We start from the raw sequence: 19,338 nt of genomic DNA, 5'->3' as shown, positions 1-19,338 counted from the left end.
AGAAGTTATGGTGCTGTCTTAGTGTTCAAAGTACCATTTGGTTACTTCATAATATTCCATCGAAGAAACTGATTTATAGGCAGTTGACGGAACTACGTCATTTGGTCTGGTTATATCAATTCAATATTAGTCGGTATCTGATGGCTGAGTTTGATTTAGCCCGACCGAATTAAGTAGGTTCATCAGCCTATGAGTCAACTTCTCTGATAGTACTTTTATTAAAGCGTAAAGGTTGTACGCCAAACTTACCCCGGTTCTTGTGAAATAAGCTGTAATCATTGGTGAAAAGAATCCTGAAGTGCTGCCCACGAAATTGGCGATTCCGTACAGAGTACCAGCGAAATTCGGCGCGAGATCTTGGTGGTTCTGGAGATTCGTCAACGTCGCTGCTCCGTTGAAGCCCATGGACATCGTTATCATGGCAACGGACAGTGCCGTGGAGCAACCCGTGTACATGAGCAATATGAGGAGAACTCCGGGTAGAATGTGCGAGAACAGGCAGAAGAATTTCCTGATCGCTGTAGTCGACATCATTTTTCTGGACAATATACAGTCTCCGATAGCGCCAAATATTGCTGCACATATCAATCTCGCGAGATATGGCAGAGCCGATATGAATCCAGCCGAAGATAGTTGGAAGCCGAGTACTTTGGATACGAATTGCGGTCCAACCGTCATTATAAAGTAAAGACCCCAAAGGTTTCCGAAGTGCAGAACCGTCATGGCCAAAAATGGGAAAGACATGAATATTTTCTTGAACGGTGGAGCAACCTGAAAGAAAATTATGTTCTGTTATTTCAGATGTAAACTTTGAAAATATTAGGTAATCCCTAATCCTATTACTAAGCAGGTAGCCGTTTTATAAGCACATACTTTCTTTCTATCAAAACACGAAGAACGTAGGTACTATAATATGTAGAGAAGTGAGAACTCACCTTAGTTTTCTGAATTTTGTCACCCAAAGCTTCCATAATGTATTTCCTTTCGGATTCCGCAATGCGTGGATGCTCTGTGGGTCTATCAGCAACCAGGTACCACCATAATGCGCACCATACCAGGCAGAGTGCACCTGGTACGTAGAACGCGCAGGACCATCCATAATTCTCCATCAGGGGCCCAGTTACCGACCAGGTGACCACGGTTCCCAATACTCCACCCATCAGGGCGCTGGTAAACTTTCCCTTTTCAGCTGGTGGTGCCCATCGCGCCACCAACACGTGAAGAGCTGGGTATATGAAGCCCTGGTAACAAAATAAGATTGTCCATAACTATGCGATAACACTGCTCCATTCAATACAAATGTAGGACGACCATTTAAACAGCAAGATTTTTGATATTTGATAGGATTCTGTAGTCATTGAATACTTCCAAAATACGTACCCCAGTGATTCCTAAAACGAATCTATTCAGAACAAGGGCTATATAGCCTAGACTTGCAGCAGCTGGACTCAGGACTGTCAACAATGCTCCCAATACGGAGCACCAGAACACCACATATCTGGGACCCCATCTCTCAGCCACTGTTCCCCCGATTAGTGACGTCACAGGGTAGCTCCAAAAGTATGCACCGAGTATGGTCGCCTGCTGATCTTTTGTCCAATTGAATACGGTTCCATATGACACCTAAAAGAAGGATAAAGTTAGACATACTTTTTAGCTTTTATCATAGTCTTTGAGCGCGGTGATCGAATCAAGAAATTCCGTAACGAAAATAAACCTAACACTCGTCTAACGTCGTTTGATTCCGGCAGATTTCGGCACGGTGTTTGTGTGCGTGCGACTAGACGTAGACCGCGTGTAGACAAGCTGCTAACTGCAATAGTCCCCGAGTGCCACACGCAGGCCCGGGTTTAGAGGGAGGCGAGAGGGTGCACTTGCCCCGGGCGGCAAAGATTGGGGGGCGGCCAGAGGCCATCTCCCAATCTTTTGCCGCTTTCTTCACCGCCGCGTGCGCCACCTGTGGCCTACCGCGCTACCCCGTCAACGTTGTTTCGCAGAATTCTATCTGTTGTTAAAAGACTTGAAGACGCCCCTTGTCGCGGGGCAATCATAGCATTTTATTTATGTACCAATTGAAAACGCTTATTTTTGCTTGGAGGGCGGCAAATTGGGATTCTGGTCCCCCCTTTTTAAAACGTAGATCCGGGCCTGGGCCCACATGTATTTTTTTCTGCAACTTTAAGTTCAATGACTTCATGTATGAAGATAATCATTAGAAACGTGTCTAAAATAATACTGGAATTTTTATCGCGAGAGCTATAGGCCGGTTTTAAAAAAGGAACAGCAAAACGATACAGATCTGGTTTTGCGAGTTTACATTTTTATTCTCTTGTAATGTTTACACAGGAAGACTATCTACTCTTCTATCAAGGGATCTAAATCATTAGTTGCAGTACTATAATCTAAAATGATTATCATTGTTCTGTTGTTTTCGATCAAATTATTTAATTGAAGTAGATTGAACAGCACTTCAATCAAATGAGGAAAACAGTCAGAGCTTTAATAAGTAACATTTTTAATGTTTTTTATCAACACTAGATACTTATTTGTTAAACGTATGTTTGAGTTTGAGTTTGAAAACTGTGGTTTTTTGTTCACGCTAAATTATCATTTATGTTTTCCTACAACCATTACAGAATCAGGAACATAATGTTCTTGACAATGTTTATTATCACTACCTTGTAAATTGCGGACTTTTACATAAGTCTTTGGCACGTTCAAATGCAATAATAGTTCTAATATATTTTTTAATCCTTTAGTAACCTAACATTTGTATCAATTTTTGCCATGTAATTACCTATACTTTCTAGTTTTCAATAAAAATAATTTTCGTAATACTTAAAAGTAATCTTCGTCACCAAAATTTTATATAGTGTGTAATAAAATTATGACGTCATATCTACAATTTATCAATTTGACCAATGTAATTTTTCTGCATGAATATCATTTTTGATGACTTCCGGGCAATTTAACGCTCCGAAGATTCTAAACTTACGCGGAAATAAAATTTAAATACACTCGGTGACATAGTACTAAGAGGTAATATTAATTTTCTTTTCATGTAGATACATAATAACATTTTTGGAAAAATAAATCAGAATTTACGAACTTTTTACGTGGGAGAGCCATGCTTCGGCACAAATGGGCCGGCTCGACCGGAGAAATACCACGTTCTCACAGAAAACCGGCGTGAAACAGCGCTAGCGCTGTGTTTCGCCGAGTGAGTGAGTTTACCGGAGGCCCAATCACCTACCCTATCCCCTTCCCTACCCTCCCCTATTCCCTTCCATCCCTACCCTCCCCTATTACCCTATTCCCTCTTAAAAGGCCGGCAACGCACCTGCAGCTCTTCTGATGCTGCGAGTGTCCATGGGCGACGGAAGTTGCTTTCCATCAGGTGACCCGTTTGCTCGTTTGCTCCCTTATTTCATAAAAAAAAAAACTTTTATTCGTTTACAACTTTTTGCATAATTCTTGTACGAAGGCGGGCCTCTTGCCACTTATTTTTCACCTACAGTTTAAGATTACGTTTGTAATCTAACTTTACCAAAAGCCAGAAGGATCATTATTTTTATATTTATGAATATAATGATCCTTCTGGCTTTTGGAATTTGTGTTATGATAATATAATTTAGTCATTTAATTAAGTATAAGATTTATGTTCTTATTATATTTTTTTATGTCTTTTTTTAGTTTTCTTTGCTATTTGTTTTTTTTTTGTACCTTGTATCTGTGTAAGTGTGTAATATGTGTATTTAAGTGTAGTGTGATGTGAAGTAATATTAATATTCTCATTTACCTCTTCCGTAGTTTCGTTAATGGGAACGATGCTAACATCTGGTAGCGTTTCATTCCCTTGCCGTAGCGCTTCGACGTTACTGCTGCACTGAGATTTCAACCTGTTGCAATCGTAATAACATTATTTAGTCACAAAACTCATTTACGCACTCAATTACTCAAGGCGAATTTTAATCTTTAGAATAATTTTCAACTTCTGTTGTAAGAGGTTTTATGTCTTAGGTTTTTTTTTTTAATGAAATAAGGGGGCAAACGAGCAAACAGGTCACCTGATGGAAAGCAACTTCCGTCGCCCATGGACACTCGCAGCATCAGAAGATCTGCAAGTGCGTTCCCGGCCTTTTAAGAGGGAATAGGGTCATAGGGGAGGGTAGGGAAGGGAAGGGAAGGGAAGGGAATAGTTGAGGGTAGGAAAGGGAATAGGGTAGGGGATTGGGCCTCCGGTAAACTCACTCACTCGGCGAAACACAGCGCAAGCGCTGTTTCACGCCGGTTTTCTGTGAGAACGTGGTATTTATCCGGTCGAGCCGGCCCATTCGTGCCGAATCATGGCTCTCCCACGTTATGGGCCGGTCAACGCACTTGTACTATCAGAGAATTTGATTCCTAGGCAGATGGGGGACCCACGTAGTTTGGTCGCGTTACGTCAAACCCAGCCGACAGATCACAATTAACATTGAATGGTGCCTTCTCACGGCGCGTATTATCGCAAGCCGCGCCGTGCCCGCTCGAGCCACGCGCCGTGTGAAGGGGTGGCTCGGGCTGGCTCGAGCAGGCGCGTTTAATATCACGCGCCAGCTCGAGCCACGCGCCCTAAGGAAGTGGTGGCGTGATTGCGTTCTCACGGCGCGTGTGAAGGGGTGGCGCGGCGCGGCTCGTGCAGGCGCGTCCCGATCCGATTAAAGTCGGTAACTTCAAAGGCGCGGCTTGAGCAAACAGGCGAGCACGAGCCACCCCTTCTCACGGCGCGTGATATCACAAGCCGCGCCACGCTGACAAACATTCAAGTAAAATTAAACTTTATTAACACGATAATAGATATCATTTTGCTCTAAGTCACTTCGTTAAATAAGTAAATTTTAATGATATGCAACTTTATTCACTAGGCAACGGCATAAAATAAAAAATAAAAAAATGTTTTATTTCTGAATAAATTTGAATCAAATATTTTCAGAATAGATTGAAATGCAACCTGCATTTCAATCTATGCCGCTAATTTTATTAAATTAAGTGTAATTCATTTATTTGATAACAGATGCCGCTGCTTGGCGGCTACATCGTGCTATAGCTAGCACGAAGATATTTGTTATAGGTAGGTGATTAACTAGTATGAAACTATTTCCATTCACACTTACTCATAGTGTTGTAGAATTATCATGCCAGAGCGATTTTAGAATTTAGTCTCAGGGTAGCCGTACATACGGATTTCGTGATGTTGTACGGATATCGTGTTAATAAAGTTTAATTTTACTTAAATGTTTGTCAGCGTGGCGCGGCTTGTGATATAACGCGCCCTGAGAAGGGGTGGCTCGTGCTCGCCTGTGGCTTGTGCTCGCTCGTAATAGCTGGCTCGGCGCGGCGCGGCCTGTGATATCAGTATATCACACGCCGTGAGAAGCCAGCCGAATTGACATGATCCGAGCAAATGACGTTGGTCTGTCAACTGCCTAGGAGTCAATTTCCTCGATGGTACAAATAAGTGACCTAATGTCTCTTTTAGTTACACGCTAGGAAAATGCTGATGTCTATACAAGGTTTGCCTGTCATTTTCTAACACATGGGAAAAGTAACGCAACACACAAGGATAGCAAACCTTGAATCTTATTAGTAAGGGTGATATTCTTGCTAAGATCAGGCCCTTTAGCCAAGCCAAAAATGTATGGAATTGACATAAGCGTTCGATAATATAATGTTGATGTTCGACTCGTATAATGTCAATTCCTTACATTTTGGCGGTTCTACAAAGAAGCGATAAAGAAAAGTCTTGGCTACAGGTTCTACCTACTCTTATCAATCAACTTACGTCATATTCTGAGGAGTCTGCGGAACCATGGCTATGAGGTTGAGGCTCATGTTCACCCTGATCATGTAGGACACCCAGCAGGCGGTGAATATCATGATCCACAGGTTGAACCGCACAGGCACAATGTCTGTAACAAAACCAGCATCGGATTTATAAATAGGCCGTGTAGGCCGCGGCCTAGGGGCGGCAGCGTCCCAGATTTAATACATGGGGCGGCGGGAATAAGGTGCCTGCACTCATATGAACAAACTAATAAATTATCGGTACCTACTGAACAAAACATGACAATATTATCAGTTGCTCGTGCTTACGTGATTATAAATTTTAAATATAGTGTACAAACCACAATGTATGAAGTGGACAATTCGTGGTTTACTAACGTACAGAAAAAAATCGGCCAAGTGCGAGTCGGACTCGCGCGCGAAGTGTTCCGTACCGTTACAAAGCGAATAGTGTTTTTTGTATGAGAGCCCCCCTTACGTTAAGGTTTGGTAGGTGCTATTTTAGTTTTAGTATATAACAACAGATGGCGCTTTTAAAGAAAAATGTATATAATTCTTCTTCACAAATATTGACTATCGAATTAATTACTTAAAATTGCTATGTGAGACAATTTTATGGTTAATTCAAACGAAAATCGCCGTCAGCTGAATATTTGCAGGTGGAAATGTCGTCTACGCGACGCCCTAGGATACATTAAGCGCGAAGTAGGGCTATATTGGTTATAGCTTATATCGCTGGCTGACGGGCTTTCCACCCGCATATTAACGACTGACGGTGGTCTTTATTATTAAAAAGGTATCAACATTCACCTGTATAAATTTTGTACGGTATGAAATGACTTTATATTTTAATTTTTTAACATAGTTCAGTAACGCGACTGACGTTAAATCCCCCGTCTGCGATACGGCTGACGGTGCATTTTTGGTTAAGCATGACCTCAATAATCATCCATAAAAATTTCATTCGGTATAAAATCACTTTTCGCAATTATTTTTTTTACAACTTTGAAATACTCTCAGTTAACATCCCACCACGGGTGCGGCGACTGACGCTGATTATATTGATTGATAAATATTAAGCTACCGCTGGACAAAAATTTGGTCGGTATGAAATGAGTTAGCAAACGATAGCACTACCTCCCCTACTATTAGGGTGCGACACTGGGTGCGATTGGTGAAAACGGACATTAGAATTAATTTCCCTTTCGTCACGTAATTTCTTAAAAATATTCCACGCCAAATGAAAACATGAGGTTAATGGCTTGTTATTGTAATTTGTATCACATTCCTAGATCCTGGCAATTAACCTGTTTACCGCTACCGCTACTTTCTCCGATACCGCATTTTACCACTCGGCTAGGCTAGAACATAAAATCTTATTTGCTTTATAGGTAGGGAATAAAATGACGTAATTTTTTGCTGTCCACCTTTCTAACTCTCTCTCTCTCTCTTTCTAGAGTGTATTCTCAAAAATCAAAAGTAGTCGAATCTGCTTTACTTACGTGTGTTTTCTACTTTTTTGGCACGTATTTTATTTTTATTAATATTTCTGACATAGCTGAATTATGGAAAATTTTACTCTGCCTACCTCTTGACAACCTACCTCTTTAAAGAACAAGCTCCAAATAACCTATCTACTAAATTAAAAAAAAACATCCAAATAAAACCTTCCCAACAGCTGTTGATTGTGGTAATAATTTACATTGTAAGTAGCTTGCTCTTTACCCGACTGCGAAACCAAAAGAAAGGATGATAACAATTTTTAGTTGGTCATTGGTCCAAATGAAGTAGAAAAAGAGCAGACGGATTACCTGATGGCAAGCGGTAGCTGCCACCTAAAGGACATTCACAATATCAGAAGAATCCCAACCCTATCTATTTATTAATATTTTACGTACCGTTCTTTTTCAGACTTACGTCATGGAAAATCTATTAAAAGGAAGTGGACGATTTGACTCCGAGGACCGAGACACGTCAATAATTATGGCGATTATAAAAGTTTCATTGTCAAGATCCAAATCTCAAATTGCAAGGTTATTGCAAATCATCACGCCATTGAACATACTTACGTAAATTATAACACAATATAATATTATACGTCTAAATGAGAGATTAGATAATATATAATATATAGTATTCAAACACACAAAGCTACTAATAGTATTGGATCCGACCGTAAAGTCCTGCAGGAATCGTTTTTTTCGATCAAATTTGTTTTAAAATAATCTTTAGAACGTATAGAATGGATTAATGTTGGGCTGCCTTGTCAAAAGATATTTGATCGAAAAAAACGATTCATGCAGGATTTTACGGTCGGATCTTAGGATATAAGGCCGGTATAAATAGTCAGTACTTAAGATGCACCTCGGTCTCAAGAGACCGTTCAGGCTCTGTGATTGGTTGGCTGTCAAAATTGGCATCTTGAGTACTGACTATTTATACCGGCCTAAGTCTTGTGTGTTTAAATACTAAGGCCGGTATAAATAGTACTCAAGATGCGTCTCGGTCTCAAGACACGGTTCAGGATCTGTGATTGGTCCAAATTTTGACAGCCAACCAATCACAGAGCCTGAACCGTGTCTTGAGACCGAGACGCATCTTGAGTACTGACTATTTATACCGGCCTAGATGACGAACGCAAATCCGTTGCGTCAAAATCTGTTAATCGCGCGAGAACCGTACGTTTTCCCGGAACAAAAAGTATCCTATGTCCTTTCCCGTGACTCAAACTACATATCTCCATACGAATGTCATCAACATTCATCACGCTACCGCTAGGTAAACACCTAGCGGTAGCGTGAAGAAAAGACAGACACACTTTCGCATTTATGACCTAGACTGGCGCAAGAAGTCAACATTTTTATGCCTGCTGCGGCCTGCCCTACTAGACAAGTGGCAAGCGATTATAGTAAACGCCAACAAAATGTATGCGATTTGACATAAGTCATCGCTTCTAGCGAATACTAATGTCAAATCCCATACATTTTGTTGGGGTTTACGATAATCGCTTGACACTTGTCTCTAGGCCCTGTTCCATATTTTATTGTATTTTTTAAATAAAAATATAATACGGATAAAGGAAACGAAGTAAAACTTCCATGTTTAGGGCTTCCGCTTCCGACGGTGATAGTAGATTGATACATATATCGGAACAACCTTGTTAATTGCTTATAAAATCCGACTAAACTGCACTTTCGACCCTTTTACTCAGTCCAAAACAGTAGAAATTCTTTTCCCGAAGGCAGGTTCTTTGTAGCCTTAACGTCACTGCAACCCATGAGAATCTATTGTGACTCCTTCGCATTAGAGTACCGTCCTCAACCAAATGCGGCTCTGTGCTCACAAATTGAACGATGTGGTTAATTTTTAACCCCCGACAAAAAAGAGGGGTGTTATAAGTTTGACGTGTCTGTCTGTCTGTTTGTCTGTGTGTGTATCTGTCCGTGGCATCGTAGCGTCCAAACGGGTGGACCGATTTTGATCTAGTTTTTTTTGTTTGAAAGCTGGCATGATCGAGAGTGTTTTTAACTATAATTCATCATCATTAGCCTGCTCAGTGCTGGACAATCAGGGTTTATCTGGTTCATGAAAGGCCGTTAGCAACTTGTAGTCGTTTGATGGGTTTTATATTTCATTCTAGTTGTGAATATACAATATACGTATAAACATAATAATGGAAAGTTGACCTGGTGTTGCAGCATCACCTGGTAATCAATAGGATATCCAACTCCTCGCCAATTTAGAGCAGAGGTTTCGTGTTTGGGCTCATTTTGATTGCGACAAACAGTAAGAAGTAGATAAACACTAAATATTTACATGCTGCTACTGCAGCATCACCTGGATTCTATAGGAACCGAACTTCGTATGAACCCAAAGTGGAGGTTTCATGTTTGGGCTCATATTAACGGCCTCATTGAAAAGGACATTGATAAATGGTAATCACGAGAATATGATTATGTTGATAGGAATTAATATTCTGCACTATAACCAACACAAGTTTAAAAAGTATGAAATAAAATTAAATTAAGAAATTTAAAAAAACCCCCGCCAAACAACTTTCAAAAGTATTGAAATAATATTTACTGCCTTTAAGTTCAAATAATTCCTAACTTGTGTAAAGTAATATTTTAGTCCATAATTGTTGTCAAGGTGTGTCGGGGGACCGCTAATGTAGATGTTTGATTTCACATAACAAGTTTAAGGATCAATTCACAGCGAACTAAATAGAGATAATCAGCGACTTGGCGGTTGTAGGTTGTAGTTTACTTAGCGGTGAGTGGTGACACACCGTGACAACAATTATGGACTAACATATTACTTTACACAAGTTAGGAAGTTATTTCTCTGGATACGGCTGCAGTTAATGACCAATGTCACCTCGAATCACTGCGGTCTGCGTACATTGTACACTACAGAAAATCGTTCACGTAATTATGTAGACATATCGAGGCAAAAAGGGCTTAAAGCTACTAAAAATAATACCTAACACAAACGTGCATAAGAAAGTTTAAAGAAATAGTGTTTTGGATTGAAATTTCCAAAACACAAGTGGTTTTTCCACGTTTTATCTCAAGTCCAGGCTATAGGTAAAATTGTTATGGTACAAACCAGGAAATGGTCACATATAGTCTGTCAAGAATGTGATGAAATTAAAAAGTGGCAATATTGCATCGTAGTGTCATTCTTTTTTTCTTAGATTGATTTGAAAGGGATGACACTACGATGTTGCCATTTTTTAATTTATTTACTTTCTTGACAGACTATAACTTCATATTATATAAATTCTCAATAAAATTTATTTAAGTGTTTCTTCATTGTTTTTCTGTGACTACTAACTTATAGTCTCTGGCTTGGTTCATTCCCGGGTTTCGGCAGTTTCAAATTTTTGGCTTCGGCCTTCACTATCATTCATTAAATAGAGAAAACATAGAAATGGCTGTATGGGCAACGCTCCCTTTGCCTGTCCCGACCGGGACGAATCAACAAAAAAAAAAGTCTCTGGCTTGGACCATAGCGATGTGAGTATTGTGTGTTACATAAAGGAACGTCCTTGAGTTTGTCCTGGTCGACCTAAACGCGACTCAAAAGAACAAAACATTAGCCCCACCTCATCTAAGCTGAGGCCAACCTTGGGTTAATCCTAAAAAGATTAAATCTGTTGACTAATTTTAGCCTTATTTAATTATGCATCGAAAACGAATGTATTTGTTTAAAAATTATGCCTGTAAGGTTACAACTTGACGGACAAATAAAAATGATGCAATTATTGCGCCCTTATTCTCCTCTATTGCCTGGTAGATATATACTATATATAGATACTTAATTAGTTAAAGAAAGCAGATTTTTGTGAACAAATGAATATGATTTGTTCACAAAAATCTGCTAAATTTGATGAGGAGAGGCGCAGGGCCCTCTTTATACTTGCCTACGCGATACTGGGATCAACCCGTCAGAAAATAAAAACGTGAGCGCCTGTCTTCACCCAAAGTTGAAAGTTGAATTTTATTTACCAGGTATGTTAGAAAACATAAACAACATTCTATTACCTGTTTCAGGAAATGATGAGGCTGAATGTCATGGTGGCTATTGTCAGGTGACCTCGCTACAAAATCAACAGGTAAATGGCTATCATTTACTAAATACCCTTTAGGGTTCCGTGTTCCCTGACTGCTACTTCTGGTTTCGTGTTTGAAGAAGAAACGAGGCGGTTCTACCGCGATGTAGGTACTATGAGAGAAAATTATTTTACTGTACTCGGCGGAACATGGCGGTAGCGGTCATTGACTCCCTGTCAAAAACTTATCATTTTCTATATACAGTGCGACAAGGCTTTAAATGAACGTGGGCGGTGGCGCTGCTCGTAAAGGAGTACTGTCATAAACTTTCAAAAATGACATTTTTGTATGATGGCAGCATTAGTTCCTTTTTTCGCCACGTTCATTTAAAGCCTTGTCGAGCTGTAAATCGCGATAGACAATGAAGTGTCAGATGTTGTCAATCGCGGTTTATCTATACATATAAATAAAATTGGAGTGTCTGTTAGTAATATTAAAATAACCGTTTTTTACTACATGCATATGAATATTTAGACAGTACTTACACCAAAATAACAATTTTTAGAATTTTTGTCTGTCTGTATGTCTGTCTGTTTGTTCCGGCTAATCTCCGAAATGGCTGGACCGATTTTGATGGGACTTTTATTGGCAGATAGCTGATGTAATAAGGAGTAACTTAGGCTACATTTTAACCGACTTCCAATAAGGAGGAGGCCATATTTTTACTTTTTTATTTTTTACCTATGTATTTTACATTTTGTTGACGCGGACGAAGTCGCGGGTAACAGCTAGTATATTATAATAATTGTCTTGTGTGTACTAAAAATATTCTTTCTTTCTATATATAAAATTACAAGTTTTTTGACAGGGAGTCAATGACCGCTTCCGCCAAGTTTCGCAGAGTACAGTATAGGCAGATGTCGTTCCTACGTAATTCGGTCAGGGTATGTCAAGCCCAACCGACAGACTGCGACTATCTTTGACTTGACAATAAATAACGTATAGGTCTACCATCTGCCTATAAACCAACTTCTCTGATAGTACAAAAGTAAGATAAAGTTGAAATATCAACTAGCGTAACCAAGGTGAGCATCGCCGCATCGCGTTTCGTCTCCTTCGGTGTAAACTGTCAACAGACTCTGATTCCACTTGTCTGCATTATATCCGCATGTCACTAATCTGTAATCACGAAAGGCTAGGTACAGTAAACACCTAGCCTTGCGTTAAAAGACAAGATAATAATACAGTATCTAACTGTCAATACTCGCAGAAAACATATTATTTAGTTCATTAGATCTAATGGTGGGGTCTGGTTAATCTAAAATCTTGTATCATATACCAGTATACTGTTATATATAGAACAATACTAGTGTACAGGCCTCCGAAGGTCAAGGACCTCAGATGTCCTTGCCAGAACAGCTTAGGTCCTCGACATCCTTTATCTCAATGATGCAACTAGATAGGTTACGAATAACCTTAGTGGTAGCATCTGGCTAGATTCTTCTAGAACCGGTTACGAAAAAACTAAAATTTGCATTTTTATTTTGCTTTGATGTTGGTAAAGTGCTATTTCATCATTTCATAAAACTGTTTATAACTGATTCTGATTAAACCATAAAGCTAATATACTTCCGCTAGGTATATTAACTTTATGGATTAAACCAATAATCCATTCATAGTTACATTTCCTCTGACAAGGCCTTAATTTACATAAGAATGACTATTATGGAAAGTCCGCGTGAAATAACTTTGGTCAAACTCAGCGGACCGAATATAAACAAAACATAAAAATATAATTATATTCTGTTACCTATATATTTTTTGGTGTTGGTAGTACACAATAATAACCATTTTCACGAATTCTTTAGATCTAAGGAATATATCGAATGACAAACGTAATTCTAACGTGCGATAAGGAAAATCGAAATCGTTTAGTTTAGGAGTTAGATAAGAACACTATAAAATAAAATCACGTTCGTGTACCCGGTGATTGAAATTCCTCTGCAGCGGTGTATGTTTGATAACAATCGCTAATGAACAATTTCTGTTGATAATATGTACGCTGGAAATGAACGATTCAACGCAGTGAATGTTTTCACTCGTTGTCGTTCATTTCCAAGTATTATACTAACATGGACCTATAAAGAACTCGAATACGTCATGATCCATGAGTATGCCTATTGCCCGTATTAAGCCCGTATGTTCCATGTCTTTTCAGGACCAGCCTGCCTAGCATACGCCAACGAGATTATATCTCACTCTCGAGATAATTAAAAACTACTCGTCTCATTATGTCAAAATCTCGACATTAACTTGACAAAACTCTATAAAAATGTGTTATTTCAATGATAGATCTACGCGAGAAAAAATGTTTGTCATGCTAGGGTCAATAGAGATGAAGAGACAAACCATCAAACATCGAGAAAACATGTAGAGTGAGATAATATCTCGTCGGCATATGCTAGGCAGGCTGGTGGTTAGTAATGGCATGGCTTACAACTTACAAGGCTGTCGATATATTGTGTCTTACCTACTCCCTAAATCCACTTCTCCTCATTAGGGTAAGGGCCTGTTTCTGCACTTCCTGATAAAGTGCCGGATAGGCTATCCACAACTTATTTGACAGATTCTCCATACTTTATCTGTCAAGTTAAGTTGTGGATAGACTATCCGGCACTTATTAGGAAGTGGTGAAATAGGCCCTAAGTATCCCTGAATACAATGTGGTTTAATAAACTTATACTTATCACTTTCAGCATTTCTTATCACTCTTTCGTTTTAAATAACTTTCATAACGTTTTGGATACCAGCTACTAAAATTCAAATACAAATATTTATTTAAAGCAGCCTCTACACGTTGGCCGTGTTTGCCGAACAGAAGAGGACGGCGCTATACTAAAAAAAGAGATTGAATTATTTGCGTCTTTCTTTCTGGTATAGCGCCATCCCATTCTGTTCGGCAAACACGGCCAACGTGTAGAGGCTGCTTAACGGTTAAGTGTGGTATAATTAAGACAAGCTGAATAAACACGCTTTATTGTTATAGCAGCAATAGACTCGAAATATAAATATTTTTTTCCTCAACAAAACCATCCACATACCTAAAATGCTTCTGTTTTTCTACCGCTTAAGATAAAATTTTTCGTTTTTATGTCTTGGCTTATAATATAAGATAGGTAACTTTTAAATATGAGTCCTAATAATTATTATATCATCTTAACCAATTCCTTTGCTTGAACTGCTTATCTTTAAAATTATATTTGAGAAATTGATTCACAGGCAGATTTCAGATATCAAGATCAGATTACTAACATGGACTTCTGAAATCTGATGGTATCATTGTGGTATCATCGAAGAAATTCATTCGTATGTGATTTGGTCGGGCTGTCAATTCAATGTCAGGGGCCGTACTTAGGGAATGTTATTATTCGACAAATTTACTATTCGAATTATTCGAAAAACATGGTCAATGGCGACGATGAATGGTCGTATACTCATTAGTTAGACTAAAAACAGATTTATATATTATAATATTATCATTAAAGATGAAGAATATTCATAAAAAATATTATTTTTCTGAAATAAACTTAATTATGTTCTTATTCCATGTTAATTTTATGTTTCATAGCATTTTAAACAAAAATAAAAAAAATATTTTTACTATTCGAATTATTCGAAAAATAATTTTTCGAATATTCGAATAATAAAATCGTCGAATATTCGAATAAAACGAGTATTCGAATATTCGAATAACATACCCTAGCCGTACTACAAAATCGTTTTGAGACTCAAATATAATCGAACGAGAATGCCGCGTCTAAAGCAGGGAATTGACTATCGGGCCGGCCGCGGCACAGAGTCTGTGCCCGTACCTAGGAATTGACGAGCAGACATGCGACAGACCTGCCCGTGACGGGCGGCCCGTAGCGGGCGGGCTTTAATTTCATATTTGTATTCGATGTTTGGAACAAGTATGGTTTGAACCATAGCTGGATTTGTTTTTTATTTAAGATAATTTTTAAAGCTGCTGCAACCGCGTTTAAGTCTTTGATTTGAATTTGGAAAAATTCGTAGAGGATGCTACGGTGCTACGACGCGTCTGAGATGAAGAGGTCAAAGTTTTACCGCAATCGATCGTGTTTAATGAACATAATTATTATTGTCTTTCTAGGGAAAATGGGTAAAAATATTTATTATGAAGTATATACCTCGAAATAAGTAGTATAAATAACTAAATAGTAGCATAGTAGTAAGACGTAAGTAACTTAACAATGAACATAGTACCTACGCATTTACAAATAATTTAAAAAAATGTTTTCCTCAACAAATCGTATAAAAAAGAGAGTTTCTTCGATTCAAACTAATCACAACAAGAAGTTTATCCACTATACCACAACATTTAGGTGCTATAATTTATTTAGTCACGTTTGGAAGCACGTTTTTGCACAATATATTTTATTCATCTTTATAGTAATACGATATTTAAATTTGTTGATTTATCGGTAATCTATTTCGTAATTTGGGAAAACTATACATTTAGATATACAAACATTAGAATGTAATATGACTCGCTTAATGATGAAATCATAATGATTTTAGTAATTATACTTACGAACGAATACATGAGATAAAAATAATATTATTTCGATACATACTAAATCTATATATATATAAAAATGGATTTTCAATAATTGTGTTAGTAACGCTAAAACTTGAAAACGGCTTAACGGGTTGGGCTAATTTTAGTCTTAAAATATTCGTAGAGGTCCAGGGAAGATTTTAAAGTGACACAAGGTTCACCGGGACAGCTAGTATTATATAATAAATAAGTGTGATTGTCTGTCTGTAACCTCTTCGTGCCCAAACCACTGAACCAATATTACTCTTTGGTAGGTACGAACTACGAAGACATTTTGAGACAGTTTTATCTACGTAATTTTTGTGTAACGTAGTTGCGGGCGTCAACTAGTATAGTAACACCTGACTTACCTACATATAACTTTATCTTTAACGTGTGGGCCGGCTCGACCGGAGAAATACCACGGGCTCACAGAAAACCGGCGTGAAACAGCGCTTGCGCTGTGTTTCTCCGAGTGAGTGAGTTTATACCGGAGGCTCAATCCTCGACCCTCCCCTATTTCCTTCCCTACCCTCCCCTATTACCCTATTCCCTCTTAAAAGGCCGGCAATGCACCTGCAGCTCTTCTGATGCTAGTACGAGTGTCCATGGGCGACGGAGGTTGCTTTCCATCAGGTGACCCGTTTGCTGGTTTGCCCCCTTATTTCATAAAAAATACTACTTATTTAATATTTAGTAATCTGTGCTTTAACCTCCTTACTAATAAAATCATTCACACATTTCTAAAATATCGGACAAGGATAAAAACAACTTTAACATTAATGGATATTTTATTAAAGGGCTAAGAATTTAAGAATATAATTTATTATTTAACCTATAGATAAATGATCCATCAATCCCCAAGCCGGCTGCCGCATAACATTTGAAAATCTACCTGTTATGTCTGCGATACCCACAATGGAGGTGTTAAAAACCTATTCGAACTTTAAATTACCTTCAAATTTTTTAAGATTTTGCTATAGCCAATACTGCCTTAATATGGGGAAATGCTTTACGAATCCCCGGCAAATTGGGGACTCCTGTCTACCCACTAAACCATGGGGTGCTCCACTCATCGCTTAAGGCAGAGTTGCGGGTACGACAGAACCTACCGCAACTGGGTCCTGCCTAGCTTGCAAAACACAATTTGCATTCTGCACCGATTTCTCTTTTGATGGTCGTGTCGATTCAAAGAATCCTCATTCCTACAACTGCTGACACGGAATCTCCTACAAGGAACTAGATTTTGCCCGCGACTGGCGTAAAATATTCCACAAAGGCCGTACATTTTCCCGTGGTGGAAAATATCCTGTGTCCTTCTCGTTCCCTGTGTCGGTCGGTACAGGAGACTATCGATTTTATCAAAATTGATCCACTGTCCAGTAGAATTTTGGCGGCCTATTTCATAAAAAATCGGCCAAGTGCGAGTCGGACTCGCGCACGAAGGGTTGCGTACTATTATTGAGCTAAAGTTGGCAAAAAAAAGTGTTTTTGTATGGGAGATATTTATTTTACTTATTTTAATTTTATTTATAATTATGAAAGTACAAAATATATAGTTAAAAATATTGTAAGTACACAGCCTAGAGACAGACAGACAGACGGACAGACGAACAGACATCGGAGTCTCAGTAATAAGGTCCCGTATTTACCCTTTAGGTACGGAACTGAGTCTTTATTATTATTATGAACTCGGAAATGTATTTCTAATACGTGAAATTCAATAGTCTATACGTATAACCTGTATCTAACAAAGTTTCTTTAGATTTCTAGATTCTGATGTGAGTAATTAACGTTTTGACTTTTGGTATAGCGATTTTGATCAAATTCAAGCGAAACCATGTGGACTGTTTACTTCTAATAGTAATTATTAATACTCATAATTCTCAAAACTTACATCCTTTTGGAACTTTCTTTGTCTCCATGTCCTCAACAAACACTTTAACAAACAAACAGTTTCCACTTCTTATTTATATAAACCTTGTCACTTTAAATTAATACCTAACTAGTTTTTAAAATATGTTTTGGTCGATATGGAAGCAATGATTTGTCATTCGCGATAACGACTCTATGGTTGTCAATCTACCTTCAAATTGCCAATTATTATTATTTTTCAAATACTACGCCGCAATGGTCATATCATATTATCACTAGCTATTTGACCGAGCTTTGCTCGGTATTCGATAAAACACGAATAAAATGAAATTTTCTAAAAATTATTCGTAGCTAGATCGATTTATCGCCCTCGAAACCCGCTATATACTAAATTTCATGAAAATCGTTGCAGCCGATTCCGAGATTCCAATTGTATACAAGAATTGCTCGTTAAAGATATAAGATAAGATATCATCATATCCGACACTTATGTTCTCGCTACTTGCGATTTTAAGAAAGTATAGAACTCAGTAGTAAGCCGATTTTAGGACAATGGTTTAAACAAAATGCTTGAAATTGCTATAAGAAGCCTAAGCTAACCTAAACCTTAAACATGAGGTACCACTTACTTAGGTTACCTGGTAAGTAAAGTAGGTATATAGGTCTACCAGAATCTGATGACAATTTTTGACATCAGATTTTCAAAAAATATCCTTGATCATTGGATAAATTTTTATATTTGCATGTTCAACACACAGAATCAGCCGCTATAAGAAAAAAAAGGATCAAAATGTTTTATCCCAATTACCCCGGTATTGCTAAAATCAATAATCTAATTTTCTCACTTTGTGCCATCAGATTCTGGTAGACCTATAATTATACCTCTTAACCATATTTCAGGGGATAGCATTATGTATATTATGTAACCCATTGGCTTCCCATTTTCTATTCCCACTTCCCACCAAATTATGTCATCATTGGACCTCGTTACTATAATAAAATTAATGATACTTAATAATATTTGCAGGGCACGTACGCACGCACGCAGGGCCGCAAATTACATCGTGTCGTTACTCTCTAATGTAATAAATTACTCAATATATATTTGTATAATACATTAGATACTGCATCTATTTAAATAGGTATCTCATATTTGCAGTGGTGTGCCTCAGGGAGCTAATTTTTTCCCAGGTTGCAATATTTATTCGTGAAAAAATATTGGCGGGAACCTCACATATTTTATCTGTGATAAAAGCTTTCTTATAATAATAGGTCTACCAATAGCAATACCGGGGTAATTCGTAATAATTTTGCATATTCGCTATGTGATCTCAGTGTCGTAAGGGTGATAACATAACTTTCAGAGTTAGAATATTTAGGGCCTATTTCACAAATTTCTGATAAAGTACCGAATAGGCTATTCACAACTTTTTTGACAGATTCGCTATACTTCATCTGTTAGGTAAG

General features: G+C 38.2%; 1 protein-coding gene across 1 annotated transcript in view; it reads right to left on the bottom strand.

Annotated features, from left to right (window-relative positions):
- The window catches only part of LOC121735668, a 38,751-nt gene that overhangs the window by 18,723 nt on the left and 690 nt on the right, over positions 1-19,338 (bottom strand). The window contains exons 2-6 of the mRNA XM_042126569.1: positions 5,822-5,948; positions 3,800-3,899; positions 1,381-1,623; positions 936-1,241; positions 250-771 (exon numbers count right to left, since the gene is read on the bottom strand). Of these exons, the coding sequence (XP_041982503.1) occupies positions 250-771; positions 936-1,241; positions 1,381-1,623; positions 3,800-3,899; positions 5,822-5,948 (1,298 nt within the window). The remainder of the gene's footprint in view (positions 1-249; positions 772-935; positions 1,242-1,380; positions 1,624-3,799; positions 3,900-5,821; positions 5,949-19,338) is intronic.

The sequence above is a fragment of the Aricia agestis genome, chromosome 17, assembly GCF_905147365.1.
Source record: "Aricia agestis chromosome 17, ilAriAges1.1, whole genome shotgun sequence".
Classification (NCBI taxonomy): Eukaryota; Metazoa; Arthropoda; class Insecta; order Lepidoptera; family Lycaenidae; genus Aricia; species Aricia agestis.
Note: the sequence above shows the minus strand (reverse complement) of the source record. Positions and strands in the feature narration are given on the sequence as shown.